This window comes from Urocitellus parryii, chromosome 9 (assembly GCF_045843805.1).
Source record: "Urocitellus parryii isolate mUroPar1 chromosome 9, mUroPar1.hap1, whole genome shotgun sequence".
Taxonomy (NCBI): Eukaryota; Metazoa; Chordata; class Mammalia; order Rodentia; family Sciuridae; genus Urocitellus; species Urocitellus parryii.
In genome coordinates this window covers 75,344,432-75,371,084 of record NC_135539.1, presented here as the reverse complement: position 1 = coordinate 75,371,084, position 26,653 = coordinate 75,344,432, and the positions used below count along the sequence as shown (strand labels likewise).

General features: G+C 37.2%; 1 protein-coding gene and 1 pseudogene across 1 annotated transcript; both read right to left on the bottom strand.

Annotated features, from left to right (window-relative positions):
- Nucleotides 1-5,882: 5,882 nt before the first annotated feature.
- On the bottom strand, nt 5,883-20,605 carry LOC113199189 (aldo-keto reductase family 1 member C4-like). Its single transcript, XM_077802462.1, has 9 exons — nt 20,522-20,605; nt 16,629-16,796; nt 15,666-15,782; nt 14,717-14,794; nt 14,035-14,157; nt 11,840-11,949; nt 11,041-11,206; nt 7,305-7,387; nt 5,883-6,093 (listed from the first exon to the last, which is right to left on the bottom strand). The coding sequence occupies exons 1-9, from the start codon at nt 20,603-20,605 to the stop codon at nt 6,051-6,053; spliced, it is 972 nt and encodes a 323-aa protein (XP_077658588.1). The 3' UTR covers nt 5,883-6,050.
- A 461-nt stretch (nt 20,606-21,066) lies between these two features.
- LOC113200195 (bifunctional phosphoribosylaminoimidazole carboxylase/phosphoribosylaminoimidazole succinocarboxamide synthetase pseudogene) lies at nt 21,067-22,449 on the bottom strand (annotated as a pseudogene).
- Nucleotides 22,450-26,653: the final 4,204 nt, after the last annotated feature.

Here is a 26,653-nt window from a genome sequence, read left to right as displayed (position 1 = left end):
CGACCATGCTTACAGTGAAGTGTGCTTGGGGACCATAGGTTGTTACAGCCTCCTTTAACTACTTTGCTGTTTTTAAATCTAGAGCATGGTGAATTTGTTGCCCTCCTGCCTGCTCAAGTACAGGGCATGCTAATCTTTGAGGTCCTGTCTCAGGATCCCATCTATCAACTATGGGGGTTGAAGGCCACTCAGCTGTCTCTATAGATGGAGCTGTTGGTTGAATTACACCCTCTGGTGATACAACAGTGTTAGTAGCAGCCTCCTGTTGTAGCTTTTCCCTAATAGCCCCTTTTCCTTTAAATTTTCTTCCTCTGTCTGACTAGCTCGAGAGACCTTCTCTTTTGCTTGAAGTAAAATGTCTTTCTCCATGGTCTGAACCCCTAACAATTTACTTAACACTCTTTCGGTTTGTTTTTTACTAATTTCTAATCTACTATAAAGATTACGCAACCCAATAAGATAACACAAAACAAAACTGAAACAGAATGAAACAAAAATGGAACAAAAAATCGTTGTATCAATTTTCTCTTCCTCAGGGACAAACAACTTCAAACCTTGAGCCAACCATTTTTCCCAGTTTGCCTGAGAAAGTTCTAGGGATAGGCAGCTTGAAAGAAAAACAAAATAAATCAAAACCAGAACACATTGTTTTTTGAAATGGTCACCCATTCTCTTGCCTTCCCTAAGGAGCGAGCAATTTCACTTACCTCGGAGCTTCAGGCATTTTCCGCATGGCCCACCAAATGCTGCAGTCTGGCTGGGCCCAAAATCACGAGCCAGTGAACCAGGAACAAACTTTATTTCTGAACTCCACTAGCACACTCCACACATGCTCCCCGGGAATTCTCCCGCGAACCACGCACACAGCGTTCTCTTGCGACACACTACACCAACAGGAAATCCCTCCTCCGGAATTCCCTCCTACCACACTTCCCCAACCAATGGGAACGCTCCAGGAGTCCCGCAAGATCTCCAAACTAGCAGGCCTAGGCAGACAGCAGGGGTCTAATTTCCAATTTAATGCAGATCTTAACATAATCATTATCATCTCAATGGCTTGCTGGGGTCACCTTTCAACCAAAAATGCCATGCATCATTCCTACTTGGCTATGGCTCTCAGAAAAGATCAATATAAATCACAGAAATTATGAAATTATGTGATTACACAAAGAATAAAAAATCAAGGCCATGTGTAAACATTCATATCAAATAAGGAGTTTGTATTAATTCATAAAAATCTTGCAGATGCTCAAATGATAATCTCTAAAGAGAACTTATCTGTCTAAATATATACAAACAATCTTCCCTATCCTGGAACAAACCCTATCCTGGAACAAACCATTGTGTTATTAAATCTGAGATATTCCTATATTACCTACATAAATTTGCATATATAAATTTAGGTAAGATATAGGCCCAGCTCTGGTTTTTTTTTTTTTTTTTTTTTTGTTATAGGGAGTTATATTGAGACTATTGCAATTGTGATACTGTTTGGCAAATATTAGAAAAATTAGCCATCCCAAACATTAGAGTTAAGACCTTGGGTAGCTCCTCTGGTCACTAGTTTGTTTCTACTGAGACACAGTCTTCCCAAATTTTCTGATCCCTTGAGGTTGGCCTGCTGTGCACATCCATGAAGATCAGCTCAGCTACTTAACAAGGGCTCCAACTGAAAAACAGATGGCTCCTACCTTGGGATTTCAATGTCTAATTTGGAATATAGAAAAACAAAATATTAAAAAAGATTTATCACAATTTGCCTGAAATGGTAAGGCCAGGGTCATGTTCTAACTATTTTGAAGAAACATCGGATAATGAGGAGACTCTTATTCTACAATCCAGGGAAATTTTCTGTCAGAAACTTAAATATCCAACAATAAAAAATATTAAATTTTTGAAGGCTTATTACCCTAAGTGAGAACCATGTTGTGATATTATATAGATGAATAACAAAAAAGGTCTAAAAATAAAAGGTGCCTTTAATGTTTCATAAAGTACTGAATAATGTGATATTGGAAAATGCTAGTTTCAGATGTATTCAGTAGTATGAAACAGAAAATTCAACTCAACTTGGTCTAAAATTCAAGAAAATTGATTCAGGTTACTAATTTGGGGCAAGTAACACTTATTTTCCTAATCATTCTCTTAGGAATATTGATATGATACACATGTATTTTTAGAAAATACAGTAGTAGGTTTATTTGAGATATTTCTGCTTTGTGATAGAGACCTTGAATATCTATATCATAAAGTCTAGAAAATCCAAACATCCTACTCAGATACCAAGTGGGATCCACATCTCAAAAAATGTGGTCCTTTAAGAGTGCTGTCATTGTGACTATAGAAACTTTATCCACTTCTTGGTATACTCCTTCATTCTCTTAGTTTAAATCAGTCCAAGATATGTTGATATCACCCTCATTCTTCATAGACACAACTGAAGTTTCCAGATTTTTAGCATTTTCAAATCTTAAGCTTTTCTACATATACCTAGACTGAACATGAGTTAACTCAGATGAAATCTTGACTTTAACCTTTCCATGCTAAGAAAGCCTCTTGCTCTGTAGCTTCTACCAAATCTCCATGCATCAAATTCCTGATCCACCACAGCTGCAGTCATTGGGTCTCTCTTCTTTCCTCTGTGTAGTTCCCATACAAACTGATGTATTCACATTACATTGAGTAACAGAGTAAATGAAAACTGGTCAGACTCCTCTCACTCTGCATTTCTCCTGTAACTGACCTGCTGCTGAGTGAGGCCTGTCATTCCCCCCTATTGGTCTGTTCTTGTACCAACTACCTAGGAGAAACATGTCTATAATGAGAAGTAATCGTTCTGCTTGTGCTTACATGAACCTATTCTTTTTGAGCTGAGTATCCAACCAAAAGACTCATTTGGGTTGTACTATTTACACTCATTTGGTCTGTTATAAGATTTAAGATATTGCAAGGTTTTAAGAATATGCCAAGCAGTTCAACATCTAGGCATTGAGATTGGAAATCTCAACCTAAAAAAATCATTGCTTTTTCATTATGACTTCAGTAACCAAGATGGTTGTGTCCCCAACGTCCTTTCCCTCCAAATTATTTCTTTGAGTCACTTATGCTAATTCATTTGGCATTAGCATGTGGTCGCTATGGAAAAGGGCCCGTGACCCAGTCCTAGTTAATGCCACATGAAAAATCCTTCTGGGAGCTTCTCAGTAAGTATCTCTCTGTTCTAAGTGGTTTATCATACAAAGAGGTGGCACCTCCTCCTACACTGGATATTGAGCTGCTTGCTGTCCTGGGTGGTCTGCTGTGGGTCTGAGCACCCAGAAGTGGGAAAAGCCAGGAGCAGATGGTAGTGTTTCTAGACTCACAGGGACACTATCCACAACTTATTTTCTCTAGGATTTTTGATATAGAAATAAACCTATGAGGTTTAAGCCAAATGAAATATTTTATGCGATTTTTTGCCTTGATGTAGCCAAACAAAATCAACCACCAGAGATAACAAGCTTCTCTTTGAAATTTCTGCCTTCACTGTATTTTGCCACATGCAAGGGCATTCAGAATCACTGACAACTTCTCAAAGCCTCTGGAGAGCTTAAGCCCCATGGGTTTCTCAGGGCTGACCATGAAATGTGCAGAAGCTGTTGCAAAGTCACAAGGGACTCGTTTCTCCCTTACTCTTCTAGAATCATGTTGGTTTCCCATGCACTGAAAAAGACTACTGGTGGTTATTTTAATTACTTTCATTTTAAAATTAATAAAAATGAAAGTTCTTCTGTTTTCTATGATACACTAAGATTTTTGTGGCAGACATTTTCTAAGGTACATAATAATGGCACCTTACAAAAGTGGTGTCATTTTTATGTGCCTTAGAATTTATTTTCTGTATATTCATGTGCCATGAAATCTGGTATTTGCTGGACTATGAGTAACAACCTGCATCTCTGATCTGCTGAGGCATGCCATCTCATTTCAGCAACTATCTAAGAGGTTAAGCTGTCTGTCTGTCCTGGAGGATGAAGCAAGCTGTTTTTGAGATGACAAGCACAGCCTTACTAGTAGGTGTCTTCCAAAGATTGTGACCAGATAAGATGCAGTGACTTTCAGTACACTAACTGTCCTTTGGGGAAAGAAATTGACAGCTTTGCCGACACCACCCACAGACCACGACAATATGCTGCAAGACAGCTTTGGCAATGGTGAGCAAAAACACTCTGAAATTACCTACAATTGTGAATGTCCCCCCTTTCTTCATTGTGTGCATTCTTTGTTGCTTTAGAGCACTCACTGCTTATAGAACTTGTGTAGTGTTAATTCACCCAAGACTAATGCTTTCGTGATGTTTTGATGGGAGAATCTGGAGCTTCTCTAGTCCAATATTTTCTTACATCACTATTCTAAATTTCCAAGTGGTTTATGGGATTTCTTTCTATGAATACATCCTAATTGATATAAATATTTCCAAACATACTTTAAACAATGTTGCTTTCAGCTTCTCTTCATGTGGCTAATCATCAAGCTATGGCATTGGATAAAATATGCAAACGTTCCTTTTTGTCTGCAACTTCTAATTATCAAAGAATATTTAGTGCACAAAATGGGATAGGGAATAAGAGCATGAAAAGAAGATTACCACTAAATAGGAAAGAAAGGTGGGAGGGTAAAGGAGGGAGAAGGGGAATTGCACTGAAGATGGAAGGAGACCCTCATTGTTATACAGAATACGTGTATGATGTTGTGAGGAGAAAAAAAAAAATGAAGTGTGTCACATTAGATGGGGTAGAGAAATGTGATGGGAGGGGAGGGGAGGGGAAGTGGGGACAGGAAGGGCAGCAGAATAAAATAGACATTATTATTGCTGTATGTATATAGGTGATTGTATGACCAATGTGATTCTGCAACTTGGACAATCAGAAAAATGAGAAATTATACCCCATTTGATTCAAATGTATGAATTGTCAAGATCATTGTCCTGTCATGTGTAACTAATAAAATAATAAAATAAAAAAAGAACATTTAGTGGAAGGAAGAATGGCAGATTAGAGCAAGGAAAGCAAGTGGAGGAAGAGAGGGGAAAAAAGGAAAGCATGGGGAAGTACCTGGTGAAAGGAACCTACCATATTATGCTATTTAATGTACAAATATACCAGAGTAACTCAATGAATCCAATCATCCTCATATACACAGGTACATAGAAATCACCTGAATTAGAATAACAATAAAAGAAGGCATGTCAGGAGAGTAGAGCAAGCAGATAAGGGGGAGGGAGGAGAGCTAGAAAGGGGAAGGTACTGAGAAATAAGATTGATCAAACATTATATGCAAGTATAAATTTGGCATCATGAATCTCACATTATGTATAATACACACACACACACACACAAAAAAAAAATCTTAATCATGTGTCCCAAGCAGAGGAGTGCTCAACTCTTCTACCTTTGCACATCTAAACCCTCGTGTTCACTCCAGGCCAGATGCCCTCTCACCCCTTTGACAACCATCTGAAAGGAAAACCTCATCCCCCAGTTTCCAGGAGCTCTGGTCCTTGACCTGCAGGAAGATAGCCCTTGGCCTGCTGCTCCTCCTTGCCCTATGTGCTTCGTCTTGTAGACTGTGGTCTTCATGCAAAGTATTTTCTTCTTATTCCATGGTTAGAGAAGCATTGACTGATAAATGCCAATTGCTACTTCTTCAGAGCCTTAGAAGTCCTATCTTTTCCAATCCCAGGAATAGGTTAGCATGACCAAGCTCCTGCTGACAGGCTTAAAGCCACATTAGTTCTTGTTTATAATGAGTCAAAAAGAAACTAATCATCAATGTAACAGAGTGAATGCAGAATCTTGAGGAAAAAAAAACTTTATTTTCTTTTTTTCAAAAATTGTTGAGAATTTAGTGTCTTCTTTACTGGACTAATGAACTTTGCTTTGACAGAATGTGAGTTGCTAAGAAGCATGGATTAACAGAAGTGATGTGTCCAATCAGGAGCATCTGAGCCACCTCCCGCATCCCAATCAAAGTGGGGGATACTAGTTGAAGTCATGACAAAGGTGTCCAGGTTAATATTCATCAGCAAATGGATAATTTGGGTGGTCTGACATACTAAAATGAAAAAGAAAATTATGTAACATAGACTCAGTGACTGCATTTCTACAGGATAAATAAGTGATACCTACTGAGCTTCATTATATTTCCTCAGTGGTTGTACAATCTGCTATTTCTACGTTCACGAACATAGTCATATAGGAGATGGTGTTTTAGTTCTAACTAAATCATACAAATTCTATTCCCTTACCAAGAAAGAACACAACGAACTCACAGAGACAACAATTCACTCATATTCATCTTCCTTAGCTCTATTAGTCAATCTACCAAATCAAAGAAATTCTTCCTTATTCTTATCTCAGTGAAAGCAGAAACAGATTGCACCACATTATTTACTTACTTTGTGGAAGAGGACACATTCATTTATGCCATGTTTTGTATAAGGATAAGCTCAGATATTCACCAATACAAAAAGCATTTTAGATGTGCAGTATATTGCTAGCCATCTCACTTCCATTTAAGAGATTCATTAATGATTTTCTCACTGCCCATCACAGACAACATGGTGTTTATTTGGATATGGAAAGAATGTTGTTTATAAGGTACACATGCAAATCTCAGGAGCTCTGCATATATTATTTAGATCTCTATAATTTAGAAATAATACAACAGAAAATCATTACTTCTTGAAATATAATAGGTAGCAAGAATTGTCAATTGCTACTGCCTCTTTACATTATATTACTACTTCTTCATTTGTATCTATATTAACAAAAATGTTAGTAATGATAACAATATATCTGCCAATATTTAAGCCTGGGTAATCATGGATTCTCTAATCTCCTTTAAAACATCATCCCATTTATTTCTATTATAAAGTCAATTTCCAACAGGCAGAAGGGACATATATTCCTTGTTTATTCTCACTTATAATATATGATATCCAATGCCAGATTCTATAATCACAAAGCACCCAAAAAGAGTAGAGATTTTTTCTCATGATTATTAATTCTCTTCAACAAGGTTATTTTTCTGCACATTCTTCTCTTGCTTTTGAATCTCTCTTCTCAAAAAAAAAAAAAACCCTCTATCTTCTGCATTAAGATGTCCACAGTTTTTAATTTGAAACCAAATGTTTTCCCAACAGCCCCAAGGGAATCCTTTTGACACCAACTCCAGTGTCTGGGCTCTGATCAAACTGCACTGAAAAGGAGGGAAAGACTTGAAAATAAATAAACAAAGGCCACAGGTCTATCAAAGTTACTTACGATTGCATGACAACATAGCGAAAATTTCTGTTCAGGCCATCTAGGACTTTCATGTCTTCTTCAGTTAACTCAAAATCAAAAACCTATCACACAGTAGGAAATTTTTAGAATATTTAGATTGCATATTGCCAATCATGAGAATGCAATGAAATAATGTTGTTGCAAAACATTTAAAATATCTCAAAAATTTCCAATAGTTATTAAAAACATCAAACAAAACACTCAAATGGTCCTTAAATATCAGGTAAAAATTGAAAAGAAATCACTTTTGACATATACAGAAACTGTACCAACTACAAACAAAAGGAGATCTCAAAAAGGAGTTGTAGAAAAATAATGTTATTCCAAGACTATAGTGTGATATAGTTAAGAGACCCAGAGAAACCTAGTGGCAACATCATGAAACATATAAGATGATTTAATAATTTCAATGATACAGTTTGATTTCTATATCCCATCAATGAACAGTTAAAACTCAAGAAATGATTTCACCATGCCACCATGTCTAAATTTGAGACATTTTATAGATGAAAAATTTTTCAGGAATTGCTATCATACTGAAAAAGAATGGATACATAAATCTTGGTAATTTTTAACTCAAAATGGATCAAGGAGCTTGATATTAAATCAGAGACACGGCATCTAATAGAAGAAAAAGTAGGGTATGATCTACATACTGTGGGATCGGGCTCCAAATTCCTCAATAGGACACCCATAGCACAAAAGTTAACAACTAGAATCAACAAATGGGACTTACTCAAACTAAAAAGTTTTTTCTCAGCAAAAGAAACAATAGAGAGATAAACAGGGAGCCTACATCCTGGGAACAAATCTTTACTCCACACACTTCAGATAGAGCCCTAATAACCAGAATATACAAGGAACTCAAAAAATTAGACAATAAGATAACAAATAACCCAATCAATAAATGGGCCAAGGACCTGAACAGAGACTTCTCAGAGGAGGACATACAATCAATCAATAAGTACATGAAAAAATGCTCACCATCGCTAGCAGTCAGAGAAATGCAAATCAAAACCACCCTAAGATACCATCTCACCCCAGTAAGATTGGCAGCCAATAGAAAGTCAAACAACAATAAGTGCTGGAGAGGATGCGGGGAAAAGGGCACTCTTGTTCATTGCTGGTGGGAATGCAAATTGGTGCAGCCAATTTGGAAAGCAGTATGGAGATTTCTTGGAAAGCTGGGAATGGAACCACCATTTGATCCAGCTATTCCCCTTCTCGGTCTATTCCCTAAAGACCTAATAAGAGCATGCTACAGGGACACTGCTACATCGATGTTCATAGCAGCACAATTCACGATAGCAAGATTGTGGAATCAGCCTAGATGCCCCTCAATAGATGAATGGATAAAAAAAATGTGGCATTTATACACAATGGAGTATTACTCTGCATTAAAAAATGACAAAATCATAGAATTTGGAGGGAAATGGATGGCATTAGAGCAGATTATGCTAAGTGAAGCTAGTCAATCTTTAAAAAATAAATACCAAATGACCCCCTTGATATAAGGGGAGTAAACAAGGACAGGGTAGGGACGAAAGGTTGAGAAGAAGATTTACATAAAACAGGGATGAGTGGTGGGAGGGAAAGGGAGTGAGATGGGAAACCGCATGGAAATGGAAGGCGATCCTCAGGGTTATACAAAATGACATACAAGAGGAAAGGAGGGGTAAGACAAGATAATACAAATCGAAGTAATGATTTACAGTAGAAGGGGTAGAGAGAGAAAAGAGGAGGGGAGGGGAGGGGAGGGGGGATAGTAGAGAATAGGACAGACAGCAGAATACATCAGACACTAGAAAGGCAATTTGTCAATCAATGGAAGGGTAACTGATGTGATACAACATCTGTATACGGGGTAAAATTGGGAGTTCATAACCCACTTGAATCAAACTGTGAAATATGATGTATTAAGAGCTATGTAATGTTTTGAACGACCAACAATAAAAAAAAATTTAAAAAAAAAGAAATTGAAAGAGAGGAAAATATTGATTATTTAATAATGGAGGAATTAGATAAATAACATTCTCTGCATTCCTCTTTGAACTTTCCTGTACATTTGGAAAGTTGCAAGTAAAAATGGAAATATTATTTAAATATTATCAAAATTGTCACTACAGTAGAAATAAATAAAGCAGAATTAATACAAATGAATTCATAGATCAGTTTACTGCAGTATGTTTAAATACTAGTTAAATATTGGAAACTCATATCACAATCATGGAGTAGAATTTTCAATAATTCAAAAAGTAGTTTCTCTGAATTTATTAAGCATTCCAATGCAATATCAAACAAACAAGAGACAATCTGCATAGAGATTGAAAAAGCAATTCTATGTTCTTTATAATAAAAAAGTAGTCAAAAATGTAATACAGTTGCTGGGAAGATTTAGTTAGTCATTTAAAAATTATGTGTCTATTTGGATTTTTATTTCATACAATGTTTAAAAAATGCTATTGAATTATATGTGGAATTAAGGAAGGTAAGACTTTTATAAAGAAATGTAATAAAATACTAGATTTGCCAATGTAAGTAAAAACATGACACTCATTAACCACAAAGTCCAGGCATGAAGACACCAATTAGAGAAGGAACTTTGTTCATGAAAATATACCCAAAGGAGAATGGAAGCACAAGTAGAATGTGGGAGAACATACTTCAACAAACACAATTGCATCTGAAAAAAAAATATCCAGAATATGCCAATGTGGTCAATTGTTTGCAAAAATGCTCTCCCCAATAATTCATATCCCCAGTCTTCAATCTCTTTCCTATGTGAATTTGAAGCTTCTTTCACTAAGAGATGGTGTCTCTTTCTGCACCTCTTGAGTCGTGCCTCATCTCTTTCATTGGCCAACTTTTATTGGCCATTAGAACATGGTAGAAGCTACTCTGAGCTGAAGGCTCTGTGAGATTTCATTCATTGCCTGGGGACAGTGCTGTGTGATGATGTGAAGCCTGGGTTGTCCACTAATGGATGTAAAGTACCATGGAGAGGAGGTCAGACACCTCAGACAACAGAGCAAGTAGGACTACAGCAGAGGGACCATACTGTCCTGCAGATGTATATCATCGTTGTTGACAAAAAACATGAGTAGCCTGGGTAGCTGTAAGACATTCACTGAGTTCAGGCTGATCCAATGCAAAAAGAGAAAACTTAAAAACAATTGTTCTTTGTATTAACCTCAATATTGGGTAGGTTTTCCTGTAACTAGTGATGATTCAAAAATTGTTCTCCTATTGAAAATGAAAGAAAAACAAACCAATTAAATGACAGTACATAAACTGACAGTAGACAAGTGTAAAAGCTAACAATGAATAAATATATGAATATTAGTATACATTGATAATTTGGGGAAATGTAAAATAAAATCATAATTCATAGAATAAAAGTCGCCCAATCCAAATTCTCATTTCAGAAAATAAGTAAAAAGAACATACAAAGTTGTCTTGCACAGAGTTATATAATACATGGTCAGATATGCTGAATACCAAACCTCTGGAATTTATCCAATCTTAATTCTAAATGGCTATACTGCATATCCCATTGTGGAGTAAGAGAATACTCTTATGAAAGCATGAAAACTTACATGTGGAGGACATGCTGGGGATATTGACTTGGCCCAATAACATCTTTGCAAATTTCAAAGAAGCACACATGTGAAGGACACTGTGTAAGAACCCACATTCCCACAGCCCTCCTCTCTACCTGAATGTTCTCTTTTATTTCATTTTCCTTCAAACTCTGGGCCAAAACCACAACTCCACGCTGCAGCTGGTAGCGGAGGGCAATCAGGGCTGGGGATCGCTTGTGCTTTTTTGCCAAGGCACCAAGAACTGGATCATCCAAGAGAACTGGGGAGCTCGGGTCAACGCTGGAAGGAAAGACAGAGATGCTGAAGCCCTGAGGCCAAGTTGGTTAGGAGGATTTCATATATTTCCCTTTTGGGGGAGATGTGGTTTACTGTGGGTTGAATCCAAAGGTTTGTACCACAGAGCCATAAGCCTAGTCCTTTTTATTTTTATTTTTGAGACAGGACCTCATTGAATTTCAAGTTTTGAAGTCTTCCTGCCTCAGCACCGCTGATCCACCCACAAAAGAGACTCAGGTCTCTTTGGACCACTCTAAACAGGGATCCTCAAATGCAGTCCCTGTGCCAGCAGCATCAGTGTCTTATGGGATCTTCCCAGAAATGAAAATTTTCTACTCTTCCAGGGTCAGTTGAGAGTGACCTTTTAACTCTGAGTCTTGTAGGACTATAGATAGTTCATCTTCAGTGGTATTTGTGGTCTACTCCCTGAGGTTCTCATTACCATTCTTTGTATCGTTGAGTTCCAAAATGGGAGTTCATAACCCACTTGAATCAAATGTATGAAAGATGATATGTCATGAGCTTTGTAATGTTTTGAACAACCAATAAAAAAATAAATAAACTCTGAGTCTTGTAGGACTATAAATAGTTCATCTTCAATGGTATTTGAGGTCTACTCCCTGAGGTTCTCATTACCTTTCTTTGTATCGTTGAGTTCCAAGAGCACCATAGGCAACCAGAACAATGTCTTTGGATTTACAGAAGTCCAGCAGTTTCCTCTGGTAATGATAAACATGACATTCTACCTGCAGTGGACAAGGTAGAAGGTATCTGGTTCTAATGTTAATATGAAAACAAAATTGCAACTAAAAGAAGCTGAATTTTTAAAAATTCAATTTGGATATTAACGTTGTGCCATAAATCAAGAATTTGGTCAAAGACTCATAGAACAAGTTTGACAGACATTTATTAAGTATTCTGTGGCTGATATTTGGGTAAATTTACTCATCAAAAGAAAAAGAAAAAAAAACAGATTCCAGAACTCAGGGAGCTTAGAGTAATCCCCCCACACACACACACACCCCATAATCTTTACTTACAAGTCCCAATTTGAACCATTCAATGTGACACAAAGTGACCCTGACCTGAAAATCTCCCCTCTGCAGGGCAGTAACATGCACAGTGGAAACTAAAATAATCTGAAGAAATCCCACAGTCAGTCAACACTCAAGAGGTGAACCTGGGCAGAACTCTTCAAACTTCCATGGTACACCCAACAAGACTGGAAAGCAAGATGAGCATGCCATGCCTCTCCTCTCTGTGAAGATTTGCTCTCTCTTGGAGTTTCTCCTTTTTGCTTTCTAATCACCCCATGCCTGCTGCTCTGAGCAACATGTTGGGTGCTGTTCTAGTGTGACGCAAAAACCCAGTAACTGAGGACCACCTGGCTCCTTGGCTCTTCAGCAGACCCTTGGTCTATAAGAAGGAACTCAACTCTACCTTCTAAGTGACTGAAAATGGGAATGTAAAACAAATTAAATGATATATAAGACAGTTAAAAAAAAAACCTGGTTCAATATCATGTGGAAAAGCTGAACGTTCCGTGTGAAAAGAGGACAAAAAAACATGAGAGAAGGAACCTGTGAACCTGAGTCCCATCCTCAGGATGGAGAGAACTACAAAAGATATTTCAGAGAAGCAAAGGGACACTTGAACACTGACTGGATTTAGATGATGTGAGAGACTTACTGCTACCTTTAGATGTCGTAATGTAAATGTGCTACATGGGAGACCATCTTCATTCCTAGGATATGTTCCCTGAGCTCTCTAAAAGTGAATAGTCTAATGTACAATTTTCTTTGAACAGATTTAGCAAAATATTACACATATTTATAAGGATTCCCACATAAATAAATATCTCACAGGGTTCCGCAAAGTCAACAATTTTAGATACGGGGTGGAAAATATGGATGTCCAGGATCATGCTCTGAAGTTTTTTGTATGTTTGAAAAATTTCATGATAAAAAGATGTAAAACTAATATTAAAAATATTTTCATTTTTAACATTCTTATTAGAAATATATAGTGCTCAGTCTCCATTTATGAACTCATTGTTTTTATAAGCTCTGTTCCAAACACTGACTATTACACCATGTCTGAAACTTGTCAAAAGTAAGTTAGAGCACAGAACCATGCACACAGAACATGAGATTGCACAGTTGATTTGATATCTGAAAGCATCAAGAAAGTCAAGTAAGAGGGGCTCAGGCACAAGGACAACTGTATAATTAGCTAAAAGTTCCTGAATGTGGATTTCATCCACCATCAGTGTCATCATAAACAAGTAACTTCCTCTCAGTCATTTAAATTTCACAATATCTGCTTTATTATCTTTATTAACTGTTCCTCTGGGTCCAGAAGCTGAAATAGAGATAGCAGGGACTCAGGCACCCAACCTCCACTCAAACCCTGACCACTGATCTATTTTCATTCTTTTTGCTCAGTGCCTATTCCTATGTACTCACCTTCTTTCCTACACACAGTTCCCCCCAGAGCACATTCATCCATCCAGTATCTGGTCTTCCTTCATTGCTCAAGGACAAGCTCACCTTGGGTTGAAGTCAGATAAATAACCATCCTCCTACTTGATCACCTTTACATCACCAGATTCTGCCACATACTAGGAACCAAGATCTTCCCCTCATTTTCACTAATGATTCAGATGAGATACAATTGAGAATCCTCCACACACTCCAAAACAGTGGATAATCTTACATCCTTCTGTTCCACCATGGTGAATGAACTGGGGGACAGTACAGGACAGACACCTGGAAGTGGTGCAGATACAAGGAAGTGTTATAAGAGATGGAAGTGAGGCTCAGGGCTCTCACCTGGTTGCAGACAGGCTTATATTTGAGGCCCGGTTTATTCAGGATCATCTCCAGCTGCCTGCGGTTAAAGTTGGACACCCCGATGGACTTGGCCAATCCTGCGTCCTTGCACTTCTCCATGGCCTTGGGAGGAAGGGGTTGGGAAGAGGCATATGTACAGTCAACTATGTCACTATGAAGGCAAGACAGAACTGTTAAGAGGAGCACTATCCAGGAAGGACAACAAAGCTGATGAATTGATTGTGAAGAGGGGAAAATGGTATAGATAATAGGGAAAGTTGTTGAGAGCTAGAAAAGGAACTCGTGTGTCCTCTTTAGGGCAACAGACATGACTGCATGTGGAGGCAGCAGTTGCGTTTCCTCATTGTCATCAGTTCTTCTCCTCTCTGTCTCTCTGTTACATTCCAGTAATGTGTACCTCCTTGGGCTGGGGTTGTGGCTCAGTGGTAAAGCACTTGCCTCATATGTGTGAGGCAGTGGGTTCAAATCTCAGTACTGCACATACATAAATGAATAAAATAAAGGTCCTTCAACAACTTAAAAAAATGTATACCTCCCCACAACCCCAACAAAAAAAATCTATTTTAAATTTAATGATTTCTAGACCCACAATTTCAGGAGAAAGCATAACTTTACTTTAGTCCTCTGGGCTTCCAGTGTGGTCACTCCTTCAGGTACTCACCTCCCATGTGGCACAGAGATCCAGTGAGTCACATATTATTTTTCCATTTTCATCTTTTGGATAAAGCTCTTCTCCTTGCTGCAAGAGAAGTGATCATAACAGAAATCATGCCAAATTCATATATTCATGCACAAAATGGCTGCTAGATATCTATGGGATGGGAGACTAAATCTCCATGAAATACCTGAAACATCAGTCTATATTCATCTATTTCCAAATTCTTTACATGTGGAGTCATAAGGAATACCTTCAGGTGCTTAGTTTCCTGTATTCCCTTACATCAAATTATCTACATGTTTAACTATTAACACACACACACACACACACACACACACACATACACACACACTCACACACACACACGTATAATTAAATAAGATATTCTCAGGTCTCCTAATGGAGTCTTCTAGTAGCTTATGTTATTTTTCCTGTCCCTACATACTGCCCTAGAGAAATGTCTCTCTTTCACTGGGAAAGTCACTGGTTGCATGGGCTTGATCTCCTGCAATAATGGGTTTCAATGATGACACAGGCTGAAGAGTGGTCTTTATCTACCTGGACACATGTGGATCTAAGAATATGTATGTGTACCAAAGATGGTCATTCAAGTTTCAATTCAAATTTGATTTGATGCTGGAAGATGAAGAGTCCTTATCAAATATTAATGACCTGAAACTTGAACAGCCCCAAAGTCATATTTACCATCAGTGGAAAAGGCTAAGGCAAAAAGCAAGCAAATCTCTAGTAATGCATACATAATGGATAAATAAACAGAAAGGATTCTGAGGATAACTTATTATCATAAATCTAACCATAGTTTGGAATTTCTATAATTCATATAAATTAAATTTATATAAATTTATAATAGAATCTCAACTCAACCATCAATGATAATGATAGTCATGCTGATGACTGAAATTAAGTAGGTTTGATGCTAAAAATTGCCTACCTTCATTGCTATTGGGAAATGAATAAGGTAGAGGTCAACATAGTCAAAACGAAGTTTTTTCAGTGATCGTTCCAAACAAGATTGGACCAGATTGGGATGATGAAAAGTGGACCATAACTACAGAGAATAAAAAAGGAAATATAACTAGATTAATACATTACCCATATTTTGAAGATTTGACTAACTTCATGTTGAGACATTTATTTGTCTATTCCTTGAAAACGGATGATCATAGGGAAGATATTCACTTCAGATCTTAGGTTTTCATTGATCTGACCCTATTCATGTAAACTGGATTATATCTTTGTCCATTATTTGTCAACAATTGAACTATGGAAAGAATTACACAAGACATATAATTTTTATCAAATAATAACACTATTTAAACTATGATTAATGTTCATAGATATTACAAAGCTATTGTTAGTCCATCTCATGAATTCAGTTCAAAATTTTTATATTTTGATTTGAAAAACTGAAGGGAAACACATTTTGAACATCTTAATAATCAAGCCACTTTAGCTATATCTTGTTTACTACAAATGGAAAAGCCCTTCATTGTTCTTTGATAATGAAAAATGTATCATGGATATTCAGAATGATTTAAAAGTCAACCAGGAGATAATGAATCCATAATCTGGTGAATTCAGTGAATTTCTGGAAGAACTCACAGGACTCTGCATACGGATATACTCATGCTATTCTATCAGATTTCATAACCAAATGAAACAACCAAAATGCTGTTTGGAGAATCAGAAAAATAAAGAACTTTAAAGTCATAAATTTGTAGACAGTGAGTAGGAATTCAAAATCCTTCCCTGTTTTTGATACTGTATCTTTTATGTGAATAAACATTGTACAAGTAATCAATTTCACATCAACAGATCACCAACAACTTTTCACCCAACAGTTTTCACTTCTTTATATCATATTGCAATAATTTTTACACTGTATACACAATACCTTTGAAGTATAGAATATGTCTTCTCTCTTCACAGTGCCATCTGCAATCTTGCTTCTAATGGCCAGTCCTACCTCCTCTTCTACTTGATATACATAAGCACAATCAATATGGCAGAACCCAGCTTCTATAGCTATTTTGGTGGCCTCTATTGTCTTACTATTAGGAACCTAGAGGAACGACCAAAAGAAGTACTTGGAGAACCATAGTATGAGAGATACCTTATAGTGAGCAAAGAGGACAGGTCAAAAGACTGGAAGAATTTTATATCCCAGTGTTTTCATAAGACTACTGAATTATGTGATAAGGTGCTAGTACCCTGAACTTTGAATGTCCATTTTTCTCTTCTGTATGAAGGAAAGAAATTGCCAAAGAATTATTTTGAATATCATGCATAGAAGCAGTGACCTCACAAAACTAATCACATCTTGTGTTAGTTCTGTATTTGGTATAATGTCCTTAAAATCACTTTGGATATTTCCTTGTTAGTGAGAAGTATCTGGCATCCAAGAAGCCTCTCCATACACATAAATCCTAGTACTCTGGCATTAGTGGACCCTAGGAGCAATTCAAGTTCAGTGAATTTCTAGAAGGACTAATTTATGTGATAACATCACTAAGTAAAATTAACATAGGGGAAGAGGGCATGTGATTAATTACAAAAGAAATACAATGCAAGTTCATATGAATCTTCTCCAAGTGAAGACACACAGAATACACTAATTCCCAATAAAGTACTTTTGAAACCACATGGAAAATATTTTCTGCAACAAAAGTTGTTGAGATAATTTCTTATGGTTTTCAGTGGGGCTGGTTAATTGATACCCTATGCTAGGATACAACACAATTCCAGTCTCAAAAAAAAAAGTTAGGTACATCATTCTAAAGATAAGGGCATAGTAAAGCAGCATAGCCCTGAATGTCTCTTTCTGTTCACTAAAACCTTGCCAAATTATGGAATAATGAGAGCAAGCCTAGCCCTGTTCATTCAGATATACATTATCTTGAAGGACTCTGTCTTTCTCTCATGCACTTTGGAAACAAGGGCAAGCTAATGTCACTTGTAGAATGATGCTTTTTGTTGTATGCCAGAACAGTCATTCATTGGCATGTTCATGATATTAAAAAATTAAGAAAGTGAATATTGATGATGTCACTGCTTCTGCAGCCTAACATATAAAACTGCTCTCTTGAGCCTAAAGAATATTATAAATATTTGCCACCCACGTGGAAGACAAGGCATTAATTTCCAGAATATACAAAGAACCCCAAAACTTAACACACAAATATAAAAGGAGGAAAAATGCAGTCAATTAATGGGCAAAGGAAGTAAAGAGGCACTTCTCAAAACATAGCATACAAACATTCAATGAGTATATAAAAAATGTTCAACATCTCTAGAAATTAAAGAAATGCAAATTAAAACTACTCTGAGATTTTAATTGTCTCCATTCAGAAAGGCAAATATCAAGAATATAGTAATAGCTGGGTATGGTGGCACACAACTTAATCCCAGTGGCTCTGCAGCCTGAGACAGGAGAATGGGGAGTTCAATGTCAGTCTCGGCAACAGAGAGGCACTAAGCAACTCAGTGAGAACCTGTCTCTAAATGAAATTAAAAAAAATAGGACTGAAAATGTTGCTTGGAGTTTGAGTGCTCCTGAGTTTAATTCCCAGTACTACTACTACTGCTACTACTACTACTTCTAATAATAATAATAGAGTAACAAATGTTGGAAAGGATGTAAAGAAAAAGATACACAATATATTGCTGGTGGAACTGCAAATTGATAGAACATTCTGGATAGCAGTATGGCAATTTTTTTAAAAAAATAGGAATGGTACTACCATTGGACTAGGTTATACCAGTTCTCAGTATGTATCCAAAGGAGTTGAAATTAGCCTACTACAGAGAAGCATCCTTATCAATGTTTATAGGAGCAGAATTCAAAATATAACCAACCTAAGTGCACAATAAAAGATAAATGTTTAACAACTATGTGAAATAAATACACAATGGAATATAACTCAGCCATAAAACAAAATGACTTTATGACATTTTCCAAAAAAAAAAAAAATGGCTGGATCTGGAAACTGTCATAAGTTGTTAGAGTTCGTAAACAAGTCTGGATGGTGCCTGGCAAAATGCCAGAGGGAGTGGTTTGAGAAGTAACAAAAGCCAGCCATTAAGTGTGGAGATTCCTTATTGGTTGACTGATGTATCTAGTTTATGCTAATTAAGATAAGCTGTGCAAAATGTATAAATACCTCTGTGGTCCTACAATAAACAGCTCCTACTCCTGCTGTATCAATGTGCACAAGTTATTCGGCACCCCCCCGGTTATTTTGCTGCAGCCGGGCCTCGGCAATAAGTGAAATAAGCCCATCCTAAGAAACCAAAGGTCGAACGTTCTCTCTGATATATAGATACTAACACAGAACAAGGTGGAAGGGAAGGGAAGAATAGAAGTTCAGAAGATTAGAAGAAGGGAAACAAAGAGTAGGGAGGGGAAATAGGAATAGAAAGACAGTGGGCTAAGTCTGACATATATAAATACCCCATAGTGTATCTCCACATCATGTATGTACACTCACAAATTGGCTTTCTAATTAAAATAAGATATACTCCGTGTTCATATGGATACGTCAAAATAGACTCTACTGTCATATATAACTACAAAGAACAAATCAAATTTTCAGGTTAAAACCCCTTTCTTCATGGTGACTGGGATAGAACTGAGGGCACTGCGGAAAGGATAAGTGTCATTCATCTGGCCACGGTTCACAGAACAAAATGTCCTGAGGGGGAGGAAGCCCTGCTTGGCAAAGCAATGTCAGGGAGGCAGGTGCTGTGGTTCAGCCTGTCACTGCTGGACCCTCCCCAAGGGCATTTCTCAATAAGGACTCTGCCTTGTATGCAGTCTCCAGGTATTTTCTCTGGTCTTTTGGCAAACTATGCCACTGCCCTGGAACAAGTGGACTATGAACATCACTGGAGAATACATAAATAAACTCCACTATTTTACCAGTTAGGGAACTTCACCATCTTTGTGAATTATAAAAAAGTGAAAAATCAAAGTTTCCTGATGCCAATCAGGGACCAGACTGATAATAGCCTCCTGAGTGAAGAGCAATATGCTATGACTCCTCTGGCCCACAGCTGAATCTCTATGACAGAACTGAACACTGGCTGGATAAAAAAATGTCTGTACTAAAGATATAGACTTACAAATAAGAAAATGTGCTCATCTTGTAAGGGATTATTAGCATAAGTGTCAGCCCTTAAAGCTAACTCACTCTCTTTTGTGGACAATATAAAACGAGAGAAATTGAACATTATTTCATGGGCTACAAATTTGGATGATGTTTTGAAAGTTCACTTGGTAAAGAGCAAAAAGGCAAATCAAACATGCTCTTTTCTGTTTTATAGTTTTCAGAAGCTTTCTTCTTCCATGAAATCAAGCTGAATGCAATCCTGGGTCCTACCAGCTTCTGCTAATACTAGTCCTGACTTCTTGCTAAAGGTACTTCTCAAGTACCTTTAGTAACATAGATGTCTCTGGATCTTTTCTTCTTGGAAGGAAAAAAAATTCCTGAAGTATAGAAATAAAGAGAGAAACAAGTCCCAGTACAAATCAATTACTGACATTTTCGTTCTACCAAGTTGGTAAATAGACTAAAATGTGGGGTTGGGAAGGGTACTGAGATTAGTCAATAGGTGACCATGCTATTAAACAATAATATAGAGCAATTTCTGACCATTGTCTCTAGCCTGGACAAACAGAAACATGTGAGCCACCCACAGTCATATACAAGTATTTGACAACCCATATTGGATTCCAGTCATCCTGTGTCTACTTTCTTTTGAACCCTCTACCCATCATCCTGCTGTTACCTCTTCCAGTTTATAGGTGCCAAAGCCCAGCCTAGGAATGAAGTAGCCATCACTGAGCTGCACATACTGATGTTCGGAATTCATTGCTGTTACTCTTCAGCCTAAGCAGGTTTTGCTTCTCTTTATGCCTTTAGAAGTTAATAAATAACTGGAATCCACAGTCCCAACTGCTTATCTAATGACTAAGCAATTCTACGTGATGTCTAATAGTTAGCTAATATTATACATATGAAGTGAGGTTCAAGCAATATTCCACATATGAGAAGATAATTGGAACCAGGTCACTTTTGTCTTTTTTCTTTTTTTGGAGCTTTATAATAGGATTTTATTAGCATTTAAAAAATGTTACCTACCTAACAATAATCATATAGTGGGGTAAGAGATTAATTTGAAAATGTTTCTACAGTAATTTTACTACCAATGAAGGAATATTAATATGAACAGATGACCTTTTAATCCATCCATCTAGAAGTGTTTATTCACTAATATATTGTTTTCTGATCTAAAACCATCTTTTCATCTTGCTTTTTCTTCTGCAGCTGAACTAGAATTTGTATTTTTTCGCCTAAAAAAATGAAATGACATATTCTTTCTTATAAACTATGTTCTCTGATTTTCCTGTCAGCCTGCTTCAAGAAAATCCATGTGTTCAGTATGCTTGCTCGCAGTATGGCCCATATCAGATGGTTGTTTAATCCAAATATCTGAGCTGCAAACTGAGCTGATCCTTCTGGAGAATGTATGGTGGAGCAGCCAAGACCACTGGGTAATCGAAGAGAAGACCACACATCCTGAGCTCCCCAGTCTGATGTGAGGGGAGGACAGCTGATAAATGGATATGCAGTGTTACCAGACATCACTGGGCCCAAACCATTGCTTCTGCCTGCCACTGCCACAAATACAGTAGGAATGCCATCCCCTTCATACTCAGCTTTAATCCTCAATGTTTCATCTGGTCCTTTATGGGCAGATGTTACCCGAAGTTCACAGGGAATTCCATAATTTCCATAAGCCTTCTTGATTTTTTCACAGTGGCCGAGATCAGAAGTTGAACCCATCAGTACTACAACCCTGCACTGACTTTCTGATTTCAGAAGCAACTCTACTCTCTCTGCAACCCACTCAAAGTTTTTCTTTACCATTTCGAGCCCTTCAGGAGTTACTTCTTTGAGGTCACGGTAAGACTGTTTGTCTTTCTGCTGGCTTCTATCCCCTGATGGCCAGAGTCTCCAGAAATCATTATCAATAACATCAGCAAGAACAATTTCTTTGGTGGTTATGTCAACACCAAATTCAATCTTCATATCAACCAATGTACAGTTCTGGGGCAACCAGGATTTCTCCAGTATTTCAAAAATAGCTTGTGTAGCATGATTCATGATGTCCACTTCAGTTTGGTCTATAGTAACTCCAGCAAAGCAAAGTTTTGCAGCAATTAGCTGTTCCTCAGACCACTGTGGATCATTATTGGCATTATCCTTGAAAAACATCTCCACTTTTGGTGGGTAAAACTTATATCCTTCTTTGACACCAGAATTTCTTTTAAGAAAAGAACCAGTTGCTATTCTTCTACAAATCCATTCGATTGGAATCATTTCACACTGGGGCGCAATGAAAGCTGTTTCTCCACATTTTCTGGTGAAAGCAGTTTTGATACCTGCTTCTTGTAACAACTGAAAAATACAACTGGTAATTTTATTGGAGATTGCAGCTTTTCCTTCCAGATGATTCTTTCTGGCTGCATTTCCTGCTGTAATCTGGTCCTTGAACTGCAGAAGAACTTTTCCTGGACTATCTAACAATTCATACACTTCTTTTGTTTTACCCTCATAGAGTTTCTTACCAATGTTCAGTATTTCAACTGTCGCCATTATTCTGAACGGACTGGAAGCAGCGACCACTCTAGGAAACGCGGCTGAAATCTGGAAAAGAAGGGTGGCAAGAGCCAGGTCACTTTTTCCATATGGAAAAACATTTCAAGTAAATTACTACATAGTCATAAAAATGTGTTAGTTTTCATAAATTTCCCCTTATATTATTATCATGAGTTATTATGAGAGACTGAACCATTATTGGCCATTTGTTAAAAGTGGAAACCTCACATCCCTGGTTTTTTTTTTTTTTTTTTTTTTTTTTAATTTTCTTTGATTTTTGTACTGGTTTTTTGATGTTGTTGTTTGTTTGCTTGTTTTGTTTGTTGGTCATGATGAAGCCTCTTCTTGATCATACATTATTAGAAATGATGAACTATTACACACCATGCACATAAACACAAAGAATTTTTAAAAAAGGATTATGGACTATATTTTGGAGTCTCAGAGAAATAATCAAATGTTAAAATGAACAAAAATTAGCCTTTTTAGTTTACTCACCTGTAAAATGTCAAACTTCCATCATTTGACTACTGAGTCCCAAGAAGATGCAATCCTAACAAGTATGTAGTAAAATCTGCACTCACTATGACATTCTGCTCAGCAGAAGACAAATGATTACAACTGTGCAAAGTTCTTTTAAAACAGGCTACCAGAGGCTAAAGTTTATTATAGCTTTTACCGGTTAGGTAACTACCAGAAATAATCAATATGTAAGATGCAAAATTAAGACATTTTATATTATTTATTAGCATGTCCAAAACTATCCATAAAAGATAAATACTGGAAAAATATTTATGTATTTTGGAATAGTTGTATAAACTTTTGACATACTAATGGAATATTTGAAGCCATTGAGTCAAACATGAATATTTATTAATAAAAATTATTACATAAAGGAATAAGAGGTTTTAATTGAATTAAAAGAGAAGAACTATATTAATCAACAATGTCATATGTTCATAAATGATTCATGATCAAAAAGGAAAGACTACAAACTGTAAGTAGTCATTCTTTCTGCGTAGTGAAACTAGCATTGGTCTCCTACATGCTTTTTTAATCACCTAGATTTTTGGTCTGTTTTATAATTTGAAAAAGTGTTTACTGGTTCGCCTCCCTGGGTTGAGGCGCCGTGCTGCGTTCCACCCGCATCAGGCTTCCTGAGTGGTCACGCGGGGCAGGGAAGTCCCAGAGCGCGTGGCAGGATGAAGGCACGCAGCGAATGGGTGGGGATGGCGCCGGCAGGGGCCTTGCAGGCCAGGACCAATGGGCTGCCTGCCCAAGCACTCTTACTGCCTGGACCTCTGGCTCTTAGTGCTTCTGGACGTGGTGCTGTTCCTCTTCATGTACCTCTTGCCCTGATGGGTTTGCTGACATCCCAAGATCACTGGATTCTGGAGTGAATTCTGAAAATGAACTATAGTCTTCTTGAACGAAGAAGATGGGATTGTGCTACTGCAGAATTTCAAGTCTCCAAGGGACCTTCCTTTCTTTTTACATATTCTTCTAACTCCTTTGGGGAACTACTGTAAGGGGGGTCCGGCGGAACGTCGGAGGGAGAGACCACACACAAGAGACTTACTCCATGCAATTGGCAAAAGGGGATTTATTGGGGATCCATTCCAGCGCGCTGGGACTCTGTGCCCACTCAAGAAGGGAGCGCAGCTCAGAGCCCAGAACGGAGGTCAGGTGGAGCTTAAGTACACTTTTTGGAGAGGCAGTGGGCTTTGCATACATCAGAACAAATCATCATGAGGTGCGGGGAAATTGAACAACAACTCTGAGATGTGATTGGCACAATCATTGGCGGGCGAGGGTGATTGGTCATTCGTAAGCGGGTTACACATTCAAACTGATTGGTTTGGGCCCTGTGAGGAACTGCACAGGGCCCTAGGCTAAACGGCCAGTAGGGCCTTGTTTTAACTATCTCAGGAATCTGGGTGTAACAGAGGAATTTAATAATACCTAATCTTTTACATTCAAGCTTTCCAAATTAGAAACTTTACCCTTTCACCACTAAATGAATAGTGATCTCATTCAAAGCCAAGCTCCTAAAACTAAATGCAGTGTTTCACATTTAAACTTTTTTCAAACATCTAATGTCTTTATAAGGACTGGTGTAGAAGTAAAATTTGTACTTCAAAGCTTAGCATATTCACAGAGAATACAGTAATGTCTTTACTGTTGTAAGGGTTGGTCTGGGTTTAACTCAGTCACATAATGTGGAGTGTAACTAGGTGAGGTGAGGTAGTTGTAAATTCCAAAGTTATTCAGAATTTTGAAAAGGACTAGTGTTCTGGGGTTGTGTAGAGGCTGTCACTAACACAAGCTGTATAGAAAATACAGTCCACAATCTATTGGCTCTACACATGCTTAGTTTTTAAATGGTCTTTTCATGACCTTTGAAATGCAGGAAGAGGGTCACAAAGGAGATGGCATTACGCAGTGAAAAGCCCGCCTACATGCCCTCTTGAGCACCCTCAAATAGGAATGTTTCAAGCCTGTTTTCTTTTTTTTAAAATTTTTGTATTAGGTATGCTTGTGTCCAAAACATTTGCTTCCATATTGCTTGTAACTTATTTGAATACCTCCGCTGTCAGTGTGATATTTACTCATCCTACAGAGCCCTCATCTTTGGCTGGCAGCATTTTAGACATAGCTGTAGGCCAGACAAAAATTCTTTCCTTTGTAGAGATTGTTCTGTCTTTGCTGTTCTTTTTAAAAATCTAATTGGTATTAAACTCAAATCTAATTGTTATTTTTTTTTAAAAGTGTCTACTTGTATAAAGTAAAAATCTCTGCCTTTTGCACAGATCCTATTTACTTCTGGTTTAGATTTTATGAGATCAAGCACTTCCTCAATCACACATTATTTGAAACAATGAACTCTCTTACCCCCCACACATAAACACCCACAGAGAATTTAAGAGGACTCTTGAGTACCTTTCAAATTCTTATACTCAAAAAACACATCAAAGATTAAAATTGAAAAAAAATATTAGCCTTGATGACTTTCTCATTGGCAATATATTTTCTGAATGTTCTTATTTTGCTTTGTAATAAAAATGTTCATTGCTCATGAGTGTACAATCTTGAAAATTGTGAACTAACACAAGTGCTATGTCATGCTCCTTAGTAAAGGATAAATGACAGCTAAGGACTGTTTTTCTAAAGATAACTAAACACTTGGGGTTTTTCTGAAAAGTGGGATTCTAAATGGTTGCTAAATCTTTCATTGTTCATTCCCCTACAATTAATGTTTTACTTTTGTAAGAAATGTGTTAATTTGTAAAAGGTGAAAACCACTGACCTTAAAAATTAAATAGAAGGAATTTCCGGGCAGTAAACACACCCTGTAAACTCCCTTTCAAACTACTTTTGCTCAGTGACACAAAGGTCACTGAGAGCCCTCAGTCTTCACTGCTGTTTCTCCATTTATTATTAAAATTCTGACTACTCCTCCTGTGAAATCCAAACTTGGATTATGGTATCTCCTGAGTTTACCTGAGCTGAAATTCCTGGACACTGTCTCCATCTCTCTTCTCTCTCAGATCAGAATATTTGTCTGCACTGATCCTGGTCTCCAAATGGTCTATTTGGACACAGTACAACGTACTCAAGACTCTACCTGAATAAGTGTCCTGGACACAGAGCCAGAATATCTTTGCCCCACATCCACCACATCTCAGTAGACAACAACCTCACCCACCTTCCATGGTGAACTCTACTTCTCTATGAATCTTGGAGTTTATTTAGAAATAAAAATCCAATATAAATCACAGAAAAAAGTGAAATGATCAGATTAAAATGGAAATAAAATCTTCTGACCATATATAAACTTTCATATCATATAAGGAGTTTGTATTAATCGATAAAAATATCAGATTCTCAAATAATAATTTTTTTTTAAATTTTTAGATGTTGATGGACCTTTGTTTTATTTATTTAGATGTGGTGCTGGGAATTGGAATAGCACACATGCTATTCAAGCCCTCCACACTGAGCCCCAGCCCCAGCTCCTGAAATGAAAAAACTTAAAGAGAACTTCTGTGTCTAAAATATATCCAACCAATCCTCCACTGAGAGAAATTTAAGGATATTCTGGAAAGAACCACTGTGCTATTAAATCTGAGAGCTAAAAGAGTTATTTCTATATTATATTCATATATTAGCAACCATAAATTTAGGTAAGATGGAAGCCCAGCTCTTTATTTTGTTATAAGCAATTTTATTGAGACTATTGCAACTTTGATAATGTTTA

What these genes read in the sequence shown, in the direction of transcription:
- LOC113199189 (XM_077802462.1), bottom strand. Translation starts at nt 20,605, where the DNA reads ATGAATTCCGAACATCAGTATGTGCAGCTCAGTGATGGCTACTTCATT. An exon ending in ACTCAACGATACAAAGAAAG is followed by an intron (nt 11,207 to 11,839) that starts GTAATGAGAACC and finishes CTTTCCTTCCAG; the next exon opens with CGTTGACCCGAGCTCCCCAG. An exon ending in CGCTATGTTGTCATGCAATC is followed by an intron (nt 6,094 to 7,304) that starts GTAAGTAACTTT and finishes TTTTCATTTTAG; the next exon opens with TATGTCAGACCACCCAAATT.